At 40.0% G+C, this 24,201-nt stretch overlaps 1 protein-coding gene across 2 annotated transcripts; it reads right to left on the reverse strand.

Moving 5' to 3' along the window:
- Positions 1-820: 820 nt before the first annotated feature.
- Positions 821-23,352, reverse strand: KRT7 (keratin 7). 2 transcript variants are annotated; one of them, XM_074225872.1, is made up of 9 exons: positions 22,858-23,352; positions 19,532-19,743; positions 16,986-17,046; positions 15,311-15,406; positions 12,481-12,645; positions 11,462-11,587; positions 9,411-9,631; positions 5,026-5,060; positions 821-1,263 (listed from the first exon to the last, which is right to left on the reverse strand). In XM_074225872.1, the coding sequence occupies exons 1-9, from the start codon at positions 23,218-23,220 to the stop codon at positions 1,103-1,105; spliced, it is 1,440 nt and encodes a 479-aa protein (XP_074081973.1). In that variant the 5' UTR covers positions 23,221-23,352; the 3' UTR covers positions 821-1,102. The 2 variants fall into 2 exon arrangements, with proteins under 2 accessions (XP_074081973.1, XP_074081972.1); XM_074225871.1 differs by having other exon boundaries at positions 12,481-12,654.
- Positions 23,353-24,201: the final 849 nt, after the last annotated feature.

Here is a 24,201-nt window from a genome sequence, read left to right on the forward strand (position 1 = left end):
AATCATAGACTTGTATCTTCCTTAAATAATATTTGTAAAGGACTAAGCACATGTTTGTTCCCTCTTCCCCTCACCTCTTTAAAAAGCTCTAGTCCCAAATTTTCGACTGCTTTTAGATATCTTCATAGATTCCAATTTTATAATTTGAATAAACTTGAGAGGTTTCATCTACATCATCCCAACTGGTAATTGCTCCACTTGCATACCATTAGGAGGGAAAATTCACTGTCTCAGGGTGACCTATTCCATTTATGATCAGTTTAAAACATTAAAAAGTCTTCCTTTATTGAGCTGAAATCTGTCTCCCTCTATAAATCTAGCATTTTAAACTTAATATACATAAAGTTGAATTATTATTTATTCCTCAAAACCTAATCTTTCTCTTGATTTCCCAGTGGCACCATCATTCCCATAGTCAAACCAGTTTTAAAACCTCAAAGCTGCCTTTGACTCCTCATCAGTATAGCCTCTACTAGTCTGTAAGCTCCAAGAGAACAAGGAGTGTTTACTTATCTTTGTATCTCCCTTAGCAACTAGCTCAGTGTTCTTCACAGTTAGCATTTAGTAACTATTTAATAATTTAATTCCAGTTTGGGGGATGGGCACCTGAATGTTAGAGATGAAGGCTGAAATTAAAAGATGGGGGTGGGGGTAGTGAATGAGCCACAAGCCTTCAAAGGTTGAATTTTCCTCCATATTCTCCAGACTACTTGGTTTCTTCTGAAAAGATGGACATTGATGCCAACATTACTTTGCAATCCTCCCACCCCTAAATTCTTGACATCCTTGTCCTAGTACCATTCTAAAATCAGAATACAAGAATTTGGACAACAAGCACTCCTGAGCAGAAAAACTTTATTGAGTTTTTTTCAGACCCCAAGACACACTAATCTCCACTTTCTCAACTGAAGGAAAATGGGGTGGGGATAGGCATAAAGCAAGGGGAAAAAATTCAACTACAAATCCAGCTTCTCCACATCTCTTTCTTCACCATAGCTCCAGAGAAAGGAGGCAGATCAAAAGGTGAACTACGGGATAAGGGAAATATCTCTCTCTTCTTTCTTGCCATTACTTATTATTCCAGCTTCAGTGGATGTTAAGCTCAGTTCCGGGCACTCCTCCGATTGGAAGATGTGGTCTTGATAGAATAAGTATTCAAGGTCCCAGATCCAACTCCACTAGAGAAACCAAGGGCATTAGTGCCCATTGTTCCATTGAATCTCAGCCCGCTGCCTAAACTTCCTCCAACTGAATTCACCACAGCTGAAGAGAAGAGAGAAGAGAGATCAATATGTCCCCACCCCATGACTTGAACTATGGTTTATTTAGATATTTCTAGTACCACCAGGCAACTCCTTAGCACTAGCACCATGAACCAAGTCAAAATACATATTTTGAATTTTCTGTGGATTGCTTTCACACCTGATCTTCATATCACATCTTCCAAACAACCATTCTATTGGATATGGCCAAATATTTGGTTAGTGTAAGAACTAAAGGATGAGAACTGGGGGAGTGGGAAGCTATTTGGGAATCGTCCTGGGGCAAGAAGGCATTGATTGCCCTGTTTCTGGAGGGAGGTGGGAGTCTCTTCATTTTTGTACTTCTCCAGGAAAGAAGGAAGACTTGTCTGTTTCCTTCCTGACTCAGACTTGCTTATTTCTAGTGAACCTTGGAACCAACCCAATCTGGCAATGCATCCTAGAATGTCAGAGCTGATAAAGAGCTCAGAGCGTAACAAGAAGTTGTGATTATGCAATGGAGTGCTATACTGGAATAAGTGATCTCACATGAGATGTTAAACAAGATTTGGAACTACCCAAAGAATTTCATTGTTTGACCTTCTAAAAACCTTGAATGAAAATGTTCAACATTTAGAGAGAACCATAGATCCCTTAACTGATAAATGGTCAAAGAATATGTACAGCTTTCAGAAGAAATGAAAATTATCAAAAATCACATGAAAATGTTCAAAATCACTATTGATTTGAGAAACTACTAATTAGACAACAGTTCTGAATTAAACTACCCTATCAGATAGAACCTATCTACCTCTCTGATAGGCTAACATGACAGAAAAGGAAAATGATAAATGCTGGAGGGGATGTTAAAAATAGGAACACTGATGTACTATTGGTGGAATTGTGAATAGATCCAACCATCCCAGAGAACAATTTGGAACTATGCCCAAAGGGCTATAAAACTATGCTTACTTTTTGACCTAGGGATACCACTACTAGATCTATATCCCAAAGACATCAAAAAAAGGAAAGGGTGCATATGTGCAAAAATATTGTAAATATTTTTATGCAGCTTTTTTTATGGTGTCAAAGAACTGGAAATTGAGGGGATGCCCGTCAATTGAAAAACAGATGAACAGGGGCCACTAAGTGGTACAGTGGATAGATTCCCTGGATTCAGGATGACCTGAGTTCAAATAGGGCCTCAGACACTTAATAATTACCTAATGTGTGATCTCAGACACTTAATAATTACCTGTGCGACCTTGGGCAAATCACTTAACCCCATTTGCCTTGCAAAAAAAAATGTATGGACAAGTTGTAGTATATGATCGTAATGGAATACAATTGTGCTGTAAGAAATAACCAACAGAATGGTTTCAGAAAAACTTGGGAAATCTTATATGAATTGATGCAAAGTGAATTGAGTAGAACCAGAAGAACACCGTACACAGTAACAACAGTGCTTCCACTTTCATAGTACAACTGTGAAAGATTTAGCCATTCTGATCAAGACAATGATCCAAGGGCCCATGGTAAAAAATGTTATCCATCTCCAGAGAGAAAGAACTGTTGAACTGAGTACATATGGAAACACACATTTTTAATTTCTTTATTTCTCTTGGTATTTTGTGTGTGTGTGTGTGTGTGTGTGTGTGTGTGTGTTTCTTCTGCAATGTAGTTAATATAGAAATCTTTCACCTACTTCACATGTATAATATCTGATTGCTTGCCATCTCAAAGTGTGGGAGATAGATGGTAGGAAAGAAGAGAATTTGAAACTCAAAAAAATTATAAATGAATGTTAAAAAATTTAAATTAATTGGAAAATATTTAACAAAGTAAGTTTAAAATTTTTAGAGAGGAAATCATAGAGATAGTAAGAAACAGATTCTAACTGGTGCAAGATAGAAGTAAATGTCTACTAAGAATTGTGAGACATGTTCAATATCAGTTCAGATGAAAGGGCCACTAAATCATGCTGTATCTTTGAAGATTATAAATACCAGAAAATCCTCAGAAGATAAGATAGCAATAATATAAACAACATACCAGAAGTATCTGACCATTTCAATGGGTTTTAGTTATAAACCTGAAATGTCCTACCAATTTGTGTATGTGTGTGTGTGTGGTTTCCCTCCTGAGATCTAAATTGACCAAATTAGAAACTAAAAGAGGAATTAAAAAAATCTAAAATCATACCTCACCATCCTTAAAAAGGATAAATATATTATTATACTACTGAATGAGCTGGGGATTACAAAACCTGAAATGAAGGTTCAATAGAATTGGCATTTACCATTTTGAATATGTTTACACCATGCTACCAAGATAACATGAGTTTAACATCATAAATGCTGGTATTTGGGGGAGAACCATAATTATGTATTGATTTGTGCTTTAGTATCTTGGGAAGTAAAGTGAAAGATATGGGAAATCTATCAACTACATTCCTCAGCTGAGAGATTCCCAGAAGGAAGCACTCACTTTGAATTCATATAGAATACTGCAGTTGTATGTAGGATAATCAGTTTGGAGCTCCAGCAAATTGGTAGATATTCTGTTAAGAAGACTTGATGTGCAAGGGATTCACAAGAGGAGAGAAGGATAGAAAGCTGTTCTACATCAAGTAGTTGGGAGGCTGGGTAGTTTGCCAATCTATAAAATAATCCCAGAAAGCAATTTTTATTAGTTATTTCAGTCACATCCAACTCTTCATAATCCCATTTGGAGTTCTCTTGGAAAAGATACTGGAGTGGTTTGCTATTCCTTCTCCAGTTCATTTTACAGAGAAGAAACCGAGGCAAAGAGATAAATGATTTGCCCAGGGTCACATAGCTAGGAAGTATCTGGAGTCAGATTTGAACTTGGGATGAGTATTCTTAACTTTAGATCAGCATGCTACCCACTATGCCATCTCTAGAGATACCACTTATTGACCATTGCAAAGATACCATCTATTGGCCATTGGGGGTTTGGCATGGTTCCTTGTTTACCAACAGGAACAGAATGATATAGAGTCAAGGAAGCTCCAAGAAAAAAGATTAGCTCAGTTCCATATAGATTGTTGGAGGTGGATAATAGCTGAGATGATACAGATGAAAAGGAAACCTCATTCTGGTACCTGCTGTAGTATCAAGGAACACAAGAGTCCCAGCCTGAGTGGACCTCTATTCAAACAGGTTTAGTGGAAAAGTAAGGCTGACATTAGAAACCCTCTTTGTAACTGTTCCATATATAGAATAGTAGCTGTCTATAAGGGCTTGGAGACAGCAACTGATGTCTAGGCTATAGAGAAGCTAATAATTGCCCTTACACAAAGGTGTGGAACCATCAGTAGATCCTGGAAGAAGTATCAAGACTATTTGGCCCTGAAAGGAAAAGTCATAGCCACAGATCTAGAATGAGAAGGAAGCTAACAAATTTTTCTTGGGATGCACAGGATCTGAAAGGTAAAACAATTGCCCAAGTAGGCAGATAATGGTCATTATTGGAAAGTAGATAATGGATGCAATGTCTGATGTGTAGTCAGGTTATCTCTTCACTTCTTGTCTCAAGGAGATCTGTCCTATGGACTGACAACTGGAATATTTACCTAACTTGTATTTTGTGCCAGCTGCAGGGGCCAAGAAAAAATAGTAAAGGGTTAAAGCAATTGCAGATTTGTCAGAATCCTAGGTTAAATGAAATTATCTTTATACTGGTTCCACAATCAACTGGGAGACTCAGGAGACCTGAGGTCCTAGTGTTCTGATTTATTCAACTCCAAAAACCAATGACTTACAGATATTGACAGCTCCAATTCCATCTCCAGTCAACCTAGAATTTAAAAAAAAAATGATTATTATCTATATTCCTCCAGGGCTTAAAGACTAGTATTTCTAATCATTTTTTGTTAACAAATTTGTACTCTTCATCCTAAATCTTCCTTCTGTTAAATTTATTGTTTGCTGTAGGTGCAGCTCCATCTCTCCCTTGTCTTCCAAGTTTTGGCTTCCTACTTCACACTTAAGAATGAACTTCCTTTTCTTTCTCTTCCCTCAAGACCCATTTCAGGTACTAAAACCTTCTTTCCATTATTCTGCATTCCATATCCAAACCAAAATCATTTTTCCCTTAACAATTTTTTAATATTTCAAGCACCCTATATTATATATTTTGTTCTATGCATATTACATCCCACGTTCTCCCTCCCAATAAGCTCTTTGAAGGCAAGGACTGTATTTTCCATCTTTTGTATCACCTCCACCTAGCATAGTTCCTGAAACATAATTGTCTGTTGAATGAAAAAACAAAAAATGAAATGAATACTCTTGCATAGCAATCTTGCTTACCACCCCTTAGTCTTTAACTATCTCTTCTTTTCCCATCTCTGAGACTTCTAATAGGGCTAGTTCCTAGACTTCAAACATTTTAACCAGACTTCTTTCTACTAATATTCACAAACTAGCTATGTTCTCCCTTCCTAACTCAGTTTCCCTCAGGCTCCATTCTTTCTATCTCATACCATCCCCTATCTCCAACTACTCATGTGAAGAGTTGGATTGCAGTCAGGAGGCATGTGTTGCCAATGATTTGTTTCTTGGGTTTAGTTCTGCCCCAGGTGAATCGTGACTCAGACTCAGGAATGCAGGTTTGGGAAAGAAAATAGACATTTATTAAAGGAAGTTACAACATATTAAGAAAGTAATAGAAAAGTTAAAAATAATTTAAAGAGAAGATCATGTGGATTGCTTATTGAATTGGCCAGGCCAGTGGCCAGGGTTCAGCAGGAGGCTGGAAGGTAAAAGAGGGTGAGCCTCTTCCTCAAACTCCTTAAATTCTTTCCCAGAGTTCACAGGAGGGGGTGGTGACCTGGGAGTGACCCAAGTCCCACATTGGAGATTTTGCCTTTTGGGGAGGGGTCTCTTTTGGGTGGTCTTGGATGCCACCTAGCTGCCCCACCAGAAAACAAAGCAATCCAAATCAGACTGAAGGTCAGACCCTCAGGTGTGACCTAAATTAGATGGATAAAGGAAGAAGAAGAAAGATTCCCTTTACAATGCAAACAAAAGATTTACAAAGTGTGTCTCTAACTGATCTCATCATTCCCATGCCCAAGTTTCTCTGCATCACACAGACTTTTCTAATCCTGGTCCCTGCTGCTTACTTGTTATGTGACATATAGCAAGCCACTTAATATCTTTATTGTTGAGTTGTTTGTGTCTGACTCTTTGTGACCTCATTTAGGGTTTTCTTCGCGGAAATACTGGAGTTGTTTCCTTCTCCAACTCATTTTACAGATGGGAAAACTGAGACAGAGTTAATGCCTTGCCTATGATCACACAGCTAGTGTCAGAGTTCAGATTTGAATTCAGGATGATGAGTCCTGACTCCAGGACCAGCTCTCTATGCAGTGCACCCTCTGGCTGCCCTAATATTCTTGAACCATCTGCAAAATAGGAATAAGAATGCTTACTCTATATAATTGTATTATTATGAAGAAAGTATTTTGCAAATCCCAAAGAAAGAAACATGAGCATTCAATATTATTGTTATTGTTAATTAATTCTCTTTCCTGGATCTTGTTGCTTGTTTCCTCTCTCCTCCATCAGATTCTAAACTAAGCTCTCGGTGGCGCAGAGGACAATTGGAGCCCTCCTCTTTATAGCTCTCTCACCCCTATCAGGACAGAGCTCTCTTTGTAACTGATGGGGGTAGTAGGGAATGAACTGGCCTCAATAATGGTTTGTTACCCATGAGGAGAAAGGGAAGGAGAAGTGATGGGTCAGCCTGAAGAAAATTTGCATAATTTTTGCAGATATTAAAGAGATAAAAATTTCATTTATGGTAGCTGCCTGTTTGTATTGTGAATCATGCCCCATTAGAAAGGAGCAGTTGCCCCTGGGGCCATGCTGTTTAACTCTGTCTCCAGGAGAGCAAACAGTTGCTAGGAGAGAGCTTGGCTTGCCCCACCCTCCTGATTCTTTGCAACCTAGAATAGAAGTCACTGAGAAAGGATTAGGGAATCAAAGCCACTTAAGAAGAAGGATATCAAAGACACATTTTTGGTGCTTAATGAGTGCTTCTTATTGTGGGGGGGGGGGGGGGGGTCCTTCCTTTTCTAAGAATAGAACATTGTGTTGAGTTAGAACAAAGTCATTAATTCACTTCACAACCCAGAGCCTCAGCTCCCTCATCTATTAAATGTAAATCTGAGTTTCAGACTCTCAGAGAGCAGAGAATTTGGAGATTGGAGTACTTTAGAAAAAGAAGAAAAAGCAAGACTAAAGAGCAGATCCTGGGATGGGGGGGGGGGGGGAATAGCATTATTAGACAAGACATCCCTATTGGCTCGTCCAATAATGCTATAGAGGAAGTGGCCTCTAAATTCTCTGACTTGAGGAGGAAGGGAAAGGAGGATTCCTCTCGGTGCCATCAGTTCAGTTGCTAATCTAATTGTTCCCTTTCCCCAGGGCAGTTAGAACTTTAATTTCCTCCTCTTCTTGGGAACATTTTCATACTCTAAGTCATCCATTTGGGACTCTGTGCCCATCCCTATTGGGCTATTGACTAGAACAATCAGTCAAGAAACTCCCTCTTTCTAATTTTCTGATTTTCTAATTTTCACCTCTCCTCACCGCCCCCCCAATTTTACCACAGTTGCCAAAGGTCTTGTCTCACATTTCTCAAGGCTCCATCCCTACCAGTTTTTCATTGGGCCATTTATTTATCCTCCCACACTCATAACTCCACCCCATTTCTACACTCTGTACCCCTAATGCCCTATGACCCTAAAATAGAAGGTAGTAGTAGCTACTCCAATACTGATTTTATCTAATAATAATTCATAAGAACAAAAGATTAGACTTAAAAGGACTTTAGGAGACTAGAGTGAGAGGGATACTAAATTTGGAGTCATTTAAACTGGTTTCAAATCTTGGCTGGAGTGTTTGCCACCTGTATAATGTCTTTTGTGTTGGGGTATTTTTTAGGTTTTTTTTCAAAAGCAAGGGGGTTAAGTGGCTTGCCCAAGGCCACACAGCTAGGTAATTATTAAGTGTCTGAGGTCAAATTTGAACTCAGGTACTCCTGACTCCAGCTCTATTCACTGAGCCACCTATCCACCCAGCCACCTGTATAATCTAAAACAAGTCACTTGTGCCTCAGTTTTCTCATAAAGGTGTAAACTGTAAAGGCTACCAGATGGGTCTAATTTTACTGAACTGTTTTTCTTTATTTCAAAGAAGGATCTGATTGTTGGGGGTTGGAAGAGGATAGATCAGTAATTAATTGTGAAGTAAACAACAAAAATCCTCAATAAAGCTTTTAAAAGAAAAGAAATAAAATAGAGAGGTTGAATTTCCCTTACCAATCCAATTCAGATGATGCCACTCCCTTGGCTTTAGATCTGATGATCTATACCCCATAATTTAGCCTTTGATTATATTCCACACTGCTATCTAATTATGTATTTAGTCTTAAGCCTTTTCTGCCCAGCCAAACTCTTAGCTACTGGAGGGAAAAGTTGTACAGGGAGACTGTATAGTATACTGATAAGCATATTGAAATTAGAATTAGAAAGTATAAATTAAATCCTGGCTATGATATTTACTTTATAAGTGACTGCTCGATTTTCCTCTTCAAGTTTGCTTATCTGTAAAATGATGTTTTTGTGAGATCTAAATGAGATCATCTATGAAAAATGCAATCTTAAATCTTAAAACTCAACATTATGCAGGCAATCTACTTGCATTTGGTATTTGCTTTAAAAAAAGGAAAAAAATTCATTTGATATTCCTGACAGCATGTATGGGCTTCAAGCCTAACAGAATTGTCTTACTTTTTCTTTTTTGTTCATTCCATTCTTTCTACCTTCATTGGCTCACTCATTCATTCAATAATCTTTTATTAAGGAGCCTTCCATCCTCCTCTCTGTGTGGCTATTTTCTAGCCATCTGTTAAAGATCAGCCCAAGTATTCTTGATAAGTAGAGCTTCTGAAAATGGAGTAATTTGCTTCATGCAACAATGAGGTCTCCTTCATTAGAAACATCCATGGAACTTTCTGTGAGGTTTGTCATGTATTATGGCAGTGGTCACTAGGTGTTTGGGGAAGGATGACTGATTCCCATGGGTCAGTGTGGGAAATCTTACCTCATTTCCCACCCCCAAATATCGCAATGCTCACCTGCTCTCCTCGCCCTCCAGCAGCTTCCTATAAGTGGCGATCTCGATGTCCAGGGCCAGCTTGACATTGAATAGATCCTGGTACTCCCGCAGCTGCCGGGCCATTTCCTGCTTGCTTCTATGCAAGGCAGCCTCCAGTTCCTCCTGTTTGGTTCGGGCATCCTTGAGAGCCAGTTCTCCACGTTCTTCAGCCTCTGCAATGGAGGCCTCCAGTTTTGCACGCTGTGAAGGAGAGAGGGTGGGAGGTGAGAAAGAGGGAGAATAAAGGAGGAATGAAGGGAAGTTTTAGGGCATTGACTTGGACACTTGGAGTAGTGTTCATAAAAAGGATCCCATGATCTTTGATAGATACAGACTGACCAATAGACACAGACAAAGAGACACTAAGTGACTTATCCAGAGTTTCACAGCTACCAAGTATTTAAGACCAAATTTGAACTCAGCTCTTCCTGCCTCCATAATAAAGGGTAAAGATGTCCCCAGATACTTTGGACTCCCTCAGGTCTCCCCCATGGATTCCTATTAATTAGTAGACATCATTTGGGAACTACAATTCCTAGAAGGCTGTAGGCCCTTTCCTTCATTAATAACAACCATATCATATGAGTCAAGGTAAGAAAAAAATATTCTCTTCCTAGTCTGGGACCCAATGTGGCCCCTGAGAGAAAATTCTAGGTTCTCTGGAAGGATATCACAGAATAATCCCTTAAACAACTCAGAACCAAAGATAGTCCAGAAATTTCTCCTAAGATAGCCCAAGGTTCAAACATGGGTTGGCACAAATGCTCCTAGCGCAATTAAGGGCCCTTTTTAAATCTGAGATCTCTGTCCAGGAATAGGGAAAGAACTTGAGGATCAGCCTAGAGGTAGAGAGAGAGACTGAGGGAAAGAACCTGTTTGTCCCATCAGTCCTGATGGTGAATGTGGCCCCATCTGTCCTCCCCTTCTTCAAGTTCCTACTTGGAGTGTTCCTATGAGATCAATGAAATACCCGTCTGACAATTCTTCAGGACCAGTGTGAATAAGCAGTGCTAACTAGCAGTAAAACTAGGGTAGAGAGACCAGAGCTTTGTCCCCAGGGCCCTAAAATTTAAAGAGCATAAAAATGTAAATAATGAGTTTGAAAGATTGTACAATTTAAAAATGCATTGCATTCGTATGTTGACTTCATAGGCACTCTTCCACAGCATGGAAACAACTGCATTTAACACATTTAAGTTAACAAGAATAATTAGATAAAATAGTAAACTACTACATGGCAAGAATTGGTAATAATACCTGTCTCTGAGCCACTTAGTAATTAATTATATCTAAGATGAATTGACCAAATGACTTATTGTATTATTTTCACATCATGAATTACAATGTTTCATGTTGCTAGCTCTCAGCTTCAAAATTACTATGTATGGTTCTATAACAGCTGCCAATTCTGTTTCTACTACTATACTTCAGTCTTTATCCTTTAGGGTCTCATCTTCAGAAAGGAAGCTGCACTCCAGGGAGGAAGCAATCAATCTCTTTTGCTTCTTACAAAGAATTCTATAGCAATTTCAGATAGAAATAAGTCTGAGTTAGGGTTATGAATACTGTCTTACTCTTTCTATCTCTCTGTTTCTCTATCTGTCTCTGTCTCTATCATACCCACAACACACACACCACACACAGACACACACACACACACAGACACACACACACACACACACACACACCCCTTCCTGCCTGAAGTCATTCTTTATAAGGTCAATATTTCCTTCTTTAAATTCCCAGACAAAGTTGAGGAGGGTATGGTGAAATAAATTTGTGAATGGGTGACAGGGTTATATTAATTATTTAGAGAAATGCTCCATAAGCTTATTCAGGGTAAGAAGTAGAAGTATACACAGAAGTCAATAAGGAAGAAACATTGGAAGTTGGTAGGATTTTAGCAGAGGTTGAGGGCATAGCTTTCATAAATGCTAGAAATCCACTAGTCCCACAATTCTTTCTTTTAGGAATTTAACTATTTTGCATTTAGGGCTTGTTGGTTATGGTGGGGGAGAGGACTCACACTACCTGGTTCTTGACATTATCGATCTCAGCCTGCAATCGTTGGATGGCTCTGTTCATCTCTGAGATCTCATTCCTTGTGCTTCGAAGGTCATCACCATGTTTCCCAGCCTGAGCCTGGAGGGTCTCAAACTAGAAGGAAGAAATGACAAAATGACATGAAGTGATGAGAATAAATGATTCATACACAGGTCCAAGGAGGCAGCCCTTACTTTTATCTACTCAACCACCAGGTGCACACCTCTCTACCACATGTACAACCAAGTCCCCAACAATTTCCTATTGACCATTGAAGCCTTTGTCCAGAAAGGCCTCTCTTCCCATTCCCTGCTCAAGTTCGACTCATGCTTTTAAAGTTCAAATGCCAATCTCACTCTTTCATGAAGTCTTCCTTAAGCCCCTTTTAGGGAATGTTCTGTCTTCTCTAATATCACATGATGTTTGACTTTGTAATAATACTAATAATAATTGTTAACACTTATATATACCTTGGGCAAGACACTGTGCTATGTACTTTACAAATATTGAGAATTTAGACACTAGTGACTTGCCTAAGGTCACATAGGGTCAAAAGGACTTGAATTCAGATCTTCTTGACTCCAAAATGGGCACTCTATCCACCAAGTCACATTGTCTCTATTGCACTTGAGTGCATATATTGAGTGTAACATGCATATGTGTATGTGAACATACATATATACTATATGATACATGTGTGTATAACTATAATTTTTATAGGTATCTGTTCCTATATCTTCTTCCATCAAGATCTTCCTTCAATATCTAATCATAGCATGAAGTCGGTTCTGGCTCCTTGAAGGCTATGCCCATTATGTTTCTAATAAGGATCTTTGCTGAATACCAAAAAAAGGAAATGAACATCCTACTGTGACACTCTGGACTGAGGATCCCCATTTGGGATTGAGGAAAGCTATGGCAGCAAGGCAGGTCAGGGGAATTATGAAGATGATCCCTGCAGGTCCTTACCAGTGGGGGATTTGAACCCATCTCAAAGTCCCATTCACCTTAGTCTGGTACCAGGATTCAGCTTCAGCCCGGCTATGGTTGGCAATGTCCTCATAATGAGCTTTGACCTCAGCAATGATGCTGTCCAGGTCCAGATTACGACTATTGTCCATGGAGAGAACCACAGAAGTGTCTGAGATCTGGGTCTGCAGCTCAATCAGCTCCTGTAGAAACTTGGACAATTATGGTCAGGGACCAGAAGGCAAGGCTCTTCCTCCCCACAGATACCATAAGCCCACCATACATCCCTCAAGATTAAGAGGAAGAATCAAGGGGAATGAAGCAAAGAGAAAGGCAATAAGCAAGACAAAAAGAGATAAAGATACTAAGAGATACTAAAAGAAATACTAAAAAAAAAGATAAACTAGAGATACTGCAGAAATACTAAAAAAAGTGAAAAAAAAGGAGAGGGGAAATTCAGAGAAATATTGAAAGAGAACAATAACAGGAATAGTGAACATTTATAGAACATTTAAAAATTTCCAAAGTATTTTTCCTTTGAGGCTCAGAGTAAACCTCCATAGCAGGCCATGCAGGTATTGTGATCTTCATTTTTATAGAAGAGAAAATTAAAGCCCAGAAAAATTAAGCAATATATTTGATAAGATTTGAATTTGAATTCACCTCTTCCTGAACACAAGGCCAAGACAGATATTGCAAAAGATAAACTTAAAGATACATGTTAAACAGTGATAACTAAAGATACAGGGAGACTTGGAGGCTAAAAGTAATGGGAGAGAGACATAGATAAATCACTTAGATACAGAAACACATGTCAACACATTCATGAATTAGGGTCCTGTTTGTATTTAGGCTGTAAAGAAGAATCACTTATTAGCCTGTACTTAGATTATGATTATATGCATACACATAGACACATGTGTGCATGTATGCATGCATGCATTAGAGCAATACCAATGCTAAAAGCAATACTGATCTGTGCAATTCATACAGATTTGTTGAAATTCAGACATAACAGGGGTTTAGAAAATGAGACCAAACTAATATGTAAAGTAACTCATGGAAGTATACCCAGAACTATAATTGACCTCATGAGGCTCCTGAACATTGTGAGTCAGTCCTCCACACTTCTACCAAGATAACTAAAGGACAGTTTGATATGATGATATGATGGCTCTTTGGGAGAAAAGAATGAGTAAAATATGGTGGAGTAAGAGTGTGACATCTGATGAGAGAGGATGTGTGGTTTACTGAAATTAAGTAGGGAAGAATCAACAAAAGTGATAGGAGAGAGGACTGTGAACCAATAAATCTATCTATCCAGGATATTCTAGAACCCCATTCACCGTGGAATTTTCATGAAGTGATTGTTCAATGTACAAATGTCAAACATTCAGTCATACAAACTCATACCATGTTTACTAGACCCACCATTTCATCCTAACCTGACTTTGGGCTTCCACACACACACATATATATACAGAACTTGGAAGAGTCTCCCCAACCTCCTCTCTGACCAGTTCTATTCTTTCCCTACCTACAGATGTGATTCCATATTTCTCCTTTCTTTCCCTATACAGATTCACATGACTTTAGATATCTTCCCTAATTGATACTACCCAGTTTCCTTTATTCCTTCCTATGTTCTCAACACTAATATGATATAAAATAATAAAGCATCATAGTTATAACAGCTTTAGAAATTATCACCCTGTTTGTAGTCCACATGAGTTCTATTGAGGCAATATGAGTCTTTCTTGACAACCACACAAATCCTTATCCTTCTCTATCTGCTAATGGCACATTTTCTTAATAATTCTCCCTAAGATGTAGCTCTCCAATATGTAGGGAGATTTTTAAGGTATTTAAGGGAAGTGCCTGAGATATTTAAGGAGTATATTTTGCTATTTAATCATAAGCTAATAGAAATATACAATTGCTCTCAATTTCTGAGCCCTCGCTCATTTATATAATAATAAACTAGAGAATCGCTTTTCACATATGCTTTCTCTTCTCTCTGGTTCTCTCAATAACTCCTAATCTCATGGGTTTAAATTAACATATGTACTAGCTATACCATGGAAGAATAACATATAATAAATTCATATAAAGATTTCAAACATTTAGCAACTGTGAAAAGACTCACAGTCACCTCTGACCATCAACTGCAACTTTTAGATGCTCTAGTATATAGAAATCTCCAGGACAGACATCAAATTCTCAAGAATTTTCTTAAGGTTATTTTCTCCATAGGATGAGTTAAATTTAGTTCTCACAAACTGCTTTTTCAGTCTTTCTCAAAGATCACAGATATCTCACTCAGACTCTCAGGAAAGAAGTTCTCTTAGTCCTTTATTTAAGTGTTTTACAGAGTATCTCTTAGCCATGACTATTAGATCACATTACAGTTAAAGCTATAAATCCCTAAGAATTAATTCATACTTAAAAATATAAATAGTATCCATGGTTTCTTGGGAAGAGCTATTGGAAATGGTGTTACATAGGATTAAGAATTAAGAGATTATCTGATCCTTTCACTATTCAGAAGAGGGAATTGAGATGAATAGTTAATGTAAAATAACTCGTGGAAGTTACCCATCCACAAAGAACCAGGATTTAAATCTGACTTTTTCTAACTCCAAACTGGTAATCCATTATGCCATTCTATATTAATACGAGTGTATATGTGTATATATTTTATTCTAATATATGTCAGCTTAGAACAGTATAAAGAATTACCAGTTTGTGCATATAAATACACACACACACACACACACACACACACACACACACACAATCAAAACCCATTCATCCAAAACACTCCAGAACACCAGTTTCTAAGACTCTCAAACTCCTAGAAATACTTACCACTTCATAAAGTTCTCTCAGGAAGTTGACCTCTTCAGTCAAGGCATCTACCTTGGTCTCAAGTTCTACCTTGTTCATGTAGGCAGTGTCCACATCCTGGAGCATCAGAGAAAGGAAGACATCATGAATTCACAAAACTAGGAGCAATCATACCCAAATGGCTTCTACTGACTGCTCTGTTATTTAAGATCATGGCTTACATGTGTCCCTTTGCTCAAAGAGAAGTTATGAAGGTCACCAGTCCCCAGTATAACCATATGTTACTTTCTTAATCATAGAGGTATTAGGATGTGGATTTGAGTATCAAGAGCTGGAAAAGAACTCTGAGGTCCTATAATCAACCTCCTTCTTTTTATAAAGGAGGCTCAGAGAATTTTAGTAACTTATCAAAAATAGCAGAGTAACCCAGATCTTTCAAATCCAATTCCAAAACTCTTTCTATACTCTACCATCCAACATATTTGATAAAAGATCTTAATATTTGATGCTGGTTGGCTAAGAAATATTGAACTTTTAAGCCTGGAATTTAAGCACTTTCTAAAGTTCAAGTTAGGATTAGACTCCCATTTCTACCACCAACCAGCTTCATGATCTTAATTAAGAAAGTTTCTTTTCCTCTCTGCATCTATTTCTTTCTTTATAAAAATGTTTTCAAATAATTCTTATCTTGATGTCTTCACAGGGCTGTTAGAGAACTGAATGAGATAATGGAAATGAAAGTACTTTCAAAAGAATGCCAAGTGCCTTACAAATACAAAGTGCCTTTCATTGTGGTGGTTGTTAGTATTATTGTTATGAATATTATTTATACTTTCTTCTTTGTGGTGATGAAAATTCTGACTCTGCTTTGAGTGATTTCTTCATCAGTAAAGATGAGTGAGTGTTGAACCAACCACTCTCTGAAAAGCACCCACCCATTTGAAGTGTACTTGATCAAGACTAGGAATGCAGCCTGGAGTACAAAGTAAACCATGATCACTGAGCCTTTCATGACCTGCCCGACCAAGGAATGACATTATCTGCTCTAGTCAAGAAGTCTCAGAGACAAAACATCAAAAGTAGAAAAGACCTTAGGCATAATCATTTTACAAAAGAGGAAGCTGATGGTGATAGAAAGAAATCAAATAGTCCAAAGACACAGAGTAATTTAGTGGCCAAGACAGAACTAAAACTAAATCACACTTTGGAACATCTGAAGGTTCAAAAAGAACCTTTCAACCACCAAATGAAGTAGCACTACAACTTGTGTGAGGCAAGATACAAAGAATGGCAAGTAGCTTACAGTCTAACAGGTGAGACTACATGCAAATAGTTATATACAAACAAGACACACAAAAATCACATGGAAAGAAGGCAGTAACATTAAGGGGATTCAAGAAAGACTAATCTAATCCAGCAAGTATCTAATAAATGCCTACTTTGTGAAAAACACATTCACAAGTGCTGTGGATCCAAAAGCAAAATCCTTGACTTCAAGGAAATATATACTACTTACTTTATCCCCAATTTCATTTAGAAAGAAATCGTTTCAAAGGGAATAGGCACAAATCAGAGTTGCCAGGATATCCAGCATTCTTCCATCTATAACCTCACTGCCGAATCTACATGAAAGTTTTTTTCACCGTAATACATGTTGTCCACCTGCTGACTACCCCTGCTTCTGACTACCATTCACCTTTTTCAACACCACAAATTCATTCTCAGCAGCTGTACGCTTGTTGATTTCATCTTCATACCTGAAAATAAAAATAGATGATGTGAGGAGGAAGCTCCTCATTCTACCCCACCAGAAATCCTAAAGCAAAGGTACTCTGCTGCTCCATCAGCCTATCTTCTCCCTTCAACCCACCTTTGTGTCCAAGGGCCTGCCAGAATCTAATAGAAATATAAACTTCCAGGTTCCTCTATATGAGCTTCTCTGGAACTCTGTTTGGGGCAAGTGCTTTTCTAAATTTAGTGTCTCTAGGGGGCGGCTAGGTGGCATAGTGGATAAAGCACCGGCCTTGGAGTCAGGAGTACCTGGGTTCAAATCCGGTCTCAGACACTTAATAATTACCTAGCCGTGTGGCCTTGGGCAAGCCACTTAACCCCACTGCCTTGCAAAAAAAAAAAAAAAAAAGCCTTAAATTTAGTGTCTCTAGATACTAGGATAGACAGGGTCACAAAAATGAATTAACTATGTCTAATGATAGAATTAGGAGTTGGAAGGTTTCAAAAAAGGGAGATATTAGTTTAAGACTGTGTTTTATAAATGGTTGATCTCAGGGCATCAAATGGGGTTGCAGCTAATGGAATATGATAGAATCTGTTCAGTGATGGCAGCCACCAAGAAAGATCAAGGGACTGAGAACCCAGAGGACTTCAATTTACTGAGGAGGAAGCCAAGGTACAGTGAGTTGCTCAAAACATCCAGGTTTCCCTCAGCCCCACCCTAACCGTTGAAAGCAGCTTCTTTAGCCAGAGGGAGACTTGGGGACAAAGAACCAAACAGCTGTTTCCAAACAGAAAGGAAGAACAGACCTCCTCCCTGCCCTCCAGGCTCTTTCCCCTAGGGCTCCCTTCCTCTAATTCAGACTAAAAGGCTGTAGAGATCTGGGCTTTAAGGGGGGCTGGGAGTAGAATGGGGAGCTAAAATCATCAGGCTAAAAGGACTTGGATCCCATGTTTAGAATCCCTCAGAACTTCCTCAGCCCCTCCACTCTTCTCTTGCACCTGTTTCCCCTGCACCTGCTCTGAGGATTAGGATTGTTGACTTTTATCTAGGAAGGATGGGTTGGGCATTATTCCTAGCCTGAAGGCCTCATTCAATTCTCAGCTGTTATCTAGGCCAGCTCCCACCTCTCTCCAGCCTCTGCCTAATGTATCTAGTCCTCTCCAATTTGACCCTACCCCAGAAAAGAGTCCACCCCTCTCTCCTAGGACCTTTGCTCCCCGACCCAGGCTGGACCTCCAGAGGAAGATTGCATCCTCTTAAGCTAGTAGCACCCACAAAAGTGCACCAGACTTGAGGGGCAGCTAGGTGGTGCAGTGGATAGAGCATCAGCCCTGGAGTCAGGAATACCTGAGTTCAAATCCGGCCTCAGACACTTAATAATTACCTAGCCATGTGGCCTTGGGCAAGCCACTTAACCCCATTGCCTGGCAAAAACTAAAAAAAAAAAAAAAAAAAAAAAAAGTGCACCAGACTTGACCCCATCCCAGCTCTTAAACTGTGATTTCTGATGGAAGGGAAGGAAGGCACCATGACTGTCTCCCAGGCTGACCCCCATTCTTCAGGGTCTTCCACTTTCTCAGCCTTTATACTATACACACACACACACACACACACACACATACATACACGTACATACACACAGACAAATAAGAAGAGAGAGAGTATACTTTATACTGTATATAGGGTTTTTGTGTTTCCTATTGGACTTTGATTCCTCATTCCCTTTTCAATTCTGTACCTTTAGGAGCATAGGATTTAGAACTGGAAGCTCAGCTAATGCAACTTCTTCATTTTCTGAAAAAGGGGACACTGAGAGAAAGAGAGGTTGGAAGAGCTTGATCCTCTCACCATATCACACTCCCACCTCTCCAGGAGTCTTTATTCTGCACATCTAAAGTGTGATGGTTTGTATTTCTCCACATTCTGTTTGGAAACAGTCCTACTAGAATAAAGTGCTCCCTCCTCCCATCCCTCTCTCTTTCAAGAGCAACTCACAGAAGGGACTATCCCTGGTGTGATCATGTTACTCCTTGTCTAGGAAAAGAGAACATCTGCTTTTCATTTTGATGGCCAGAGACACAGAAATTGACCTCCAAAAGGCCCACAATGAGGTTGAAAGAAGGGAGGATTCAGGGCTTGTCAATAGTCATTAACTAAACAGTTTCAACCTGTTTTTCCAGAGATTCAAATTCACTGACAAAGCCAGACCTGCTATGTGTGAAGTTAGACAAATTTACAACTGGGCTTTTTACTCAAGAGGAACAATAGCTACCTTGAAGCATTAAAAAGGCTATTTATGGGAAAGGAGGAATGAACCTTGTCCCCAGTGGGCAAAAAAGAACTAGGAGCAGTGAATGGAAAATGATAAATGTTGAATTTGAAGACAGGAAAAACTCCTAACATTCCTCCTAACAGTTCATGAGCTCCACTGATTGTCCAGGTTCCCCCACACACACCTCCCACTCTCCATCAACTGCCCCCACCCAGAACCCCTGCCACTGTGTTACTTGTTCTTAAAGTCTTCCACCGCATCCTGCATGTTCTTCAGTTCCCCCTCCAGGCGGCCTCGGTCTCCCTGAAGTCCATCCAGTTGCTGCCTCAGGTTGACAATCTGACCTTCAAAGATTTTTGGAAGGGAACTGCCTTTATTAGACTTCTGCTCTTGAAGAAGGCTCCACTTGGTCTCTAGCATCTTGTTCTGCTGCTCCAGGAAGCGTACCTGAGAACCCAAGAAAGAGGCGGATAAGAGACTGAGTGGAACACCTAGGTAACAGAGTGATAAGGTACTGGATCTGAATGCAAGAAAACATAAGTTCAAATCTGGTCTTAGATACTGACTAGTTGTGTGACCCTGGGAAAGTCACTTAACCTTTGCCTCCATATCCTCCTCTGTAAAAATGGGGATTAATGGAGAAGGAAATAGCAAACTGCCCCAGTATCTTTGCCAAGAAAACCTCAAAGAGGGTCCTAAAGAATCCACCAAAATTCAGCAACAACCATTTAGCATACAGATGAGAATTCAGGGCAAAAGGCATCTAGTCCTCTCCAATCTAATCTGCAGGGGCAACCTGCCATAGCAAATAAAAAGCTGGTCTCAAAGCCAGAAGGCTTAGGAAATCCTGCTTCTCACATACACTAGCTATGTGAACCTGGACCAGTCACTTACACTTTCCATGTTCTGGGCAATTTTCTATGACTATAAGTTACTGAGTAGTGGGAAGACCTCTCTTTTTCTCCACAACACCCCACAGAAATCTAGTACCTCTCTCTCCTTCTTGGAGGTCCAAACAGTAAAATTTCCTTCTGCCCAGTGTGGCTTTGAGGGTCCTTCCTCCAAGGAAAGGGATCACCTCTAACCCTGCTCTCTTTTAGTATTCTATTCTCCATGAACATACACACCAATCACTACTCATATGCCCTTTACTTCCCATCTCTTACTTATCCCCAAGACAAGGTTTTTCAATTGAAATCTGTAAATATTTATCATCACCAGGATTATTATTGATATTACTATTGCTGATAGTAATATTTCTTTCTATCATACTTTCCTCAAGAGAGGCAGATAATACAGGTGTCATTATCCTTATTTATAGATGAAGAAACTGGGAGGCCTATAGGAATTAAGTGATTTAGTCAAAGTCATATAAATTGTTTTAGAGCTAGAAGCTAAACTCAGATTTCATGATTCTAAGAACAATGTTTTGCCATTATACCATGGACAACATTATAATAATGTTGTTATTATTCAGTCATGTCCTAATTTCCTGATTCCATGAATGCATAGCATGCCAATATTGTCCATAGTTTTTCTTGGCAAAGTTTCTAGGGTTTGCCATTTCCCTCTCCAAAAGATTAAAACAAACAGAGGGGGGGGTCACACAGTTAGTAAGTGTCTAATGTCAAATTTGAACTCAGTTCATCTGACTCCAGGCCTAGGACTTCATTCACCTAGCCATCTAGCTATCCCTATTATAATAATAGTAATAATTAATAATAATATTTCTGTAGCACTTGGAGGTTTAAAGAGCACTTTTTGCTCTTGCATTATAAATCTTAAAAGATTATGGCATTAGAATACCTATTTTACAGATAAGAAACTGAGGACCACACTATTGATGAACAGAGCAAAGATGTAAATCCTGCTAAGTCTAGTGCTTTGTCCAAGCTTTGAACTGTACATCATAGGAAAATTCAGAAGGAGAATGAGGTCAGGTTTTCACCCTCACAGTCTAGTTGGGGAGACAAGGCTCAAATAGATGTCAGATAAGACAAATAGCAAACAATAAAGGCACATAGGCCAGTGCCAGCTGAAGGTGTAATCTGATCTGTACCCTGGCTAGAATGGTAAGGAAGAAATAACTGAGGTTTGGGCAAAACATTCCAAGAGAGGAGAATCTTGCACACAATGAGGAAGTGAGGGTTTGGGAGTGAACACTTCTGGAATCAGAGGGTTCCTTCAGAGAATACTCAAGAAATGAAGTTGGATTTCATATGCCAAATATCTGGGCTGGGGCCATGAAGGGGGCCAGTCATTTAATAAACATCTATGCTGAAGATGAAAGTAAAAAATGGTTTCTGCTCTCAAAGATTCCTCAGACTAATGGGGGAGAGAATGCAAACAAGTATAGACAAACAAGCTAGAAAGAATCAATAGAGGGAAGACACCAGAATAAAGAGGGATTGGGCAAGGTTTTTTTCTGGAGAAGGTAGAATTTAATCTTGGTCTCAAGAGGAAGCCAGGAAAACCAGGAGGTGAGGATGAGGACTTGAGAACTGACCAAGGGCGATCCCCCAAATTCTGCTCTTCCACTCTCTCTCCAAAACACTCCCAGTCTGGCCTGACCTAGTTCTACCTTTCTGATATAGGTCTTTGGGGATGGGGAGGCAGAGAAGGGAGAATCAAGAAGAATCAATCATCAGATCAGAGCTATCAGGGAGTTCAGTGCCATCTAGTCCAACCCCTTCATTTCAGAGATGAGCAACTGAGATGCCAACAGAAGTAAATGATTAAAACAAAGTCATACAGGAAGCAAATGCAGATAGCTTCTCTGCTATATATACTCCTGACTAATGTGCACAGAATAATACTAGCTCAGAATTTCTCCATGCTTTTAAGGAGACCATGCACAGTCTTCACAAAAATTCTGGGACATTAGGGGTACTCATATTAACCCCATTTTACAGAGGCAGAGATTGAAACTCCATTATTGTATTATGGGTGGTCTCATGGGCAATATCAGAACCAAGATCCTTAAGGCCTACTTCTGAGATCCCGTTTCTGCCTTCACTGAACTTACATTCCTTTTTTTTGAGACAATCAGGGTTAAGTGACTTGCCCAGGATCACACAGGCAGAAATTATTTAAGACAGAATTTTTATTATTTCTGCTGCAACCATTTATTCATCTTACTCACTGAAGTCCATTCTATTCTCTCACCCCCAAGGAAAAGGAGTTCATTTATTCCCTGTTTGATGAGGGAGAACATACCCACAGCGTATTAGATACTGGATGGGATGGAGGGGGGTGGGGTAGAGAGACAGGAAAGGTACCCTGGAGAAAGGGAGAGTAAAAAACAGGACAGAAGAAATAAGAGTTGGTCAGATTGCATGGCTCTCCAGTCACTAGGCCCTTAGAAAGGAGAAATGGGGCCAGACTAATTCTCAAGTCCACTGTCTGCCTCCTCATTCTTACCCCCCCACCCCCAGCACATCAGGGTGAGTACCCCCTGAAACTTGGGGGAAAAGATCTCAATAGCCTAGGAAATTTGTGAGGGGGTGAAAGAGGGGAGAGGGAAAAGGAGGTACCAAACTCTCCACCCCAGCCTTTTCTTACCTTGTCAATGAAGGAGGCAAATTTGTTATTGAGGGTCTTGATCTGCTCACGTTCCTCCTTGCGCACCTGTTGGATCTGGGGATCAATCTCCAAATTGAGTGGGGCCAGCAGGCTCTGGTTGATGGTCACCTCATGAATGCCAGCCCCTCTAGCTCCAAAACCTCCTCCAGGAGCAGAGTGGAATCCCACAGCCACTCGGGGTCTCCCAGAGCCCAAGCCATAGAGGCTGCTGCTTCCAAAGCCCCCCACCTGACTGGCTGAGCCACTTCTGTGGGCCACTGAGCTCAGCAGCTCCTGCCCCCCTCTTCGAGGGAAGGCTGCAGAGCGGGAGCTGAAGGCCCGGGAGCTATAATGAATTGACATGCTGGTCGATGATGAGACTCTGGCTTGGCTTGGGTACAGCTAGAGTGATGAACCCTTTGGAATCCCCCCCCAGAAGTTGGTCCCTTTTTTATCCGTTAGGAGTTGGGCTGGGTCTGCCCCAAGGCAGCTGGAGAAATCAGCTTAGAGCAGGTAGCTGGGTGGAGTTGGCTTTCATCCACCTTTCTCAACCTATCAGAAACCTCCCAGGAGAGACTAGGCCACTTTTGCTTGTAGAACTGGCTGGGGGTGGGGACTGGGGGGGTTAGTGCAGAAGTCAGGTGCAGCCACACCCAGAACTGTGCCAACATCACTACCACCTAATCTTGAGGACACTGATCCTGTCATCTGAGACCAATGGAGGAGACAGTGTTTATATTCAGGATACAGAAACAGACAAAGATTGGAGAAAGGGAAGCATGATAGGTCTGAGGGGCTGGGGGAAGGATTTGGGATAATGTCTGGAGAGGAATTAACCATAGGTTTTTTGGACAAGATGAGTTAACAAAGTGGAGCTGTGGAAAGATCATTTAATCCTTCTGAACCTGTTTCCTTATTTATAAAATAAATGATTTGGAGCAGAAGACTTCCAAGGTCCCTTCCAGATCTAAAAACTATGATCCTAGACCTTGAGGGTTTTAGTTTGGGGATGAGGTGGTGATGATGGTAAGAGATAAAGATGGGATTAGACACTGGGGCTCCAAGGTCAGAGGTGGATCATGGACTGCATGATACAATCCCACCCCTAGGGAACTTCAAGGGACCATTTGGAAAGAGGATTGTTCGGTGGTCCCTGATGCTGCTCTAATTTAAGTCAGCAGGGATAACTCATCTCTTAAGAAATGTGACCCATAAATCCTAGGCCCTAGAACTGGATCCAACCTCTAGTCCAACTGGTTTATCTTAATACCCTCCGGCCTGAACTTCCACTAAGAAGTTGTTTGGGTAGAGTCCTTGTCCCCCCCCCCCCCCATCTCTTGTCTA

The sequence above is a fragment of the Macrotis lagotis genome, chromosome 2 (assembly GCF_037893015.1).
Source record: "Macrotis lagotis isolate mMagLag1 chromosome 2, bilby.v1.9.chrom.fasta, whole genome shotgun sequence".
Lineage (NCBI taxonomy): Eukaryota > Metazoa > Chordata > Mammalia > Peramelemorphia > Peramelidae > Macrotis > Macrotis lagotis.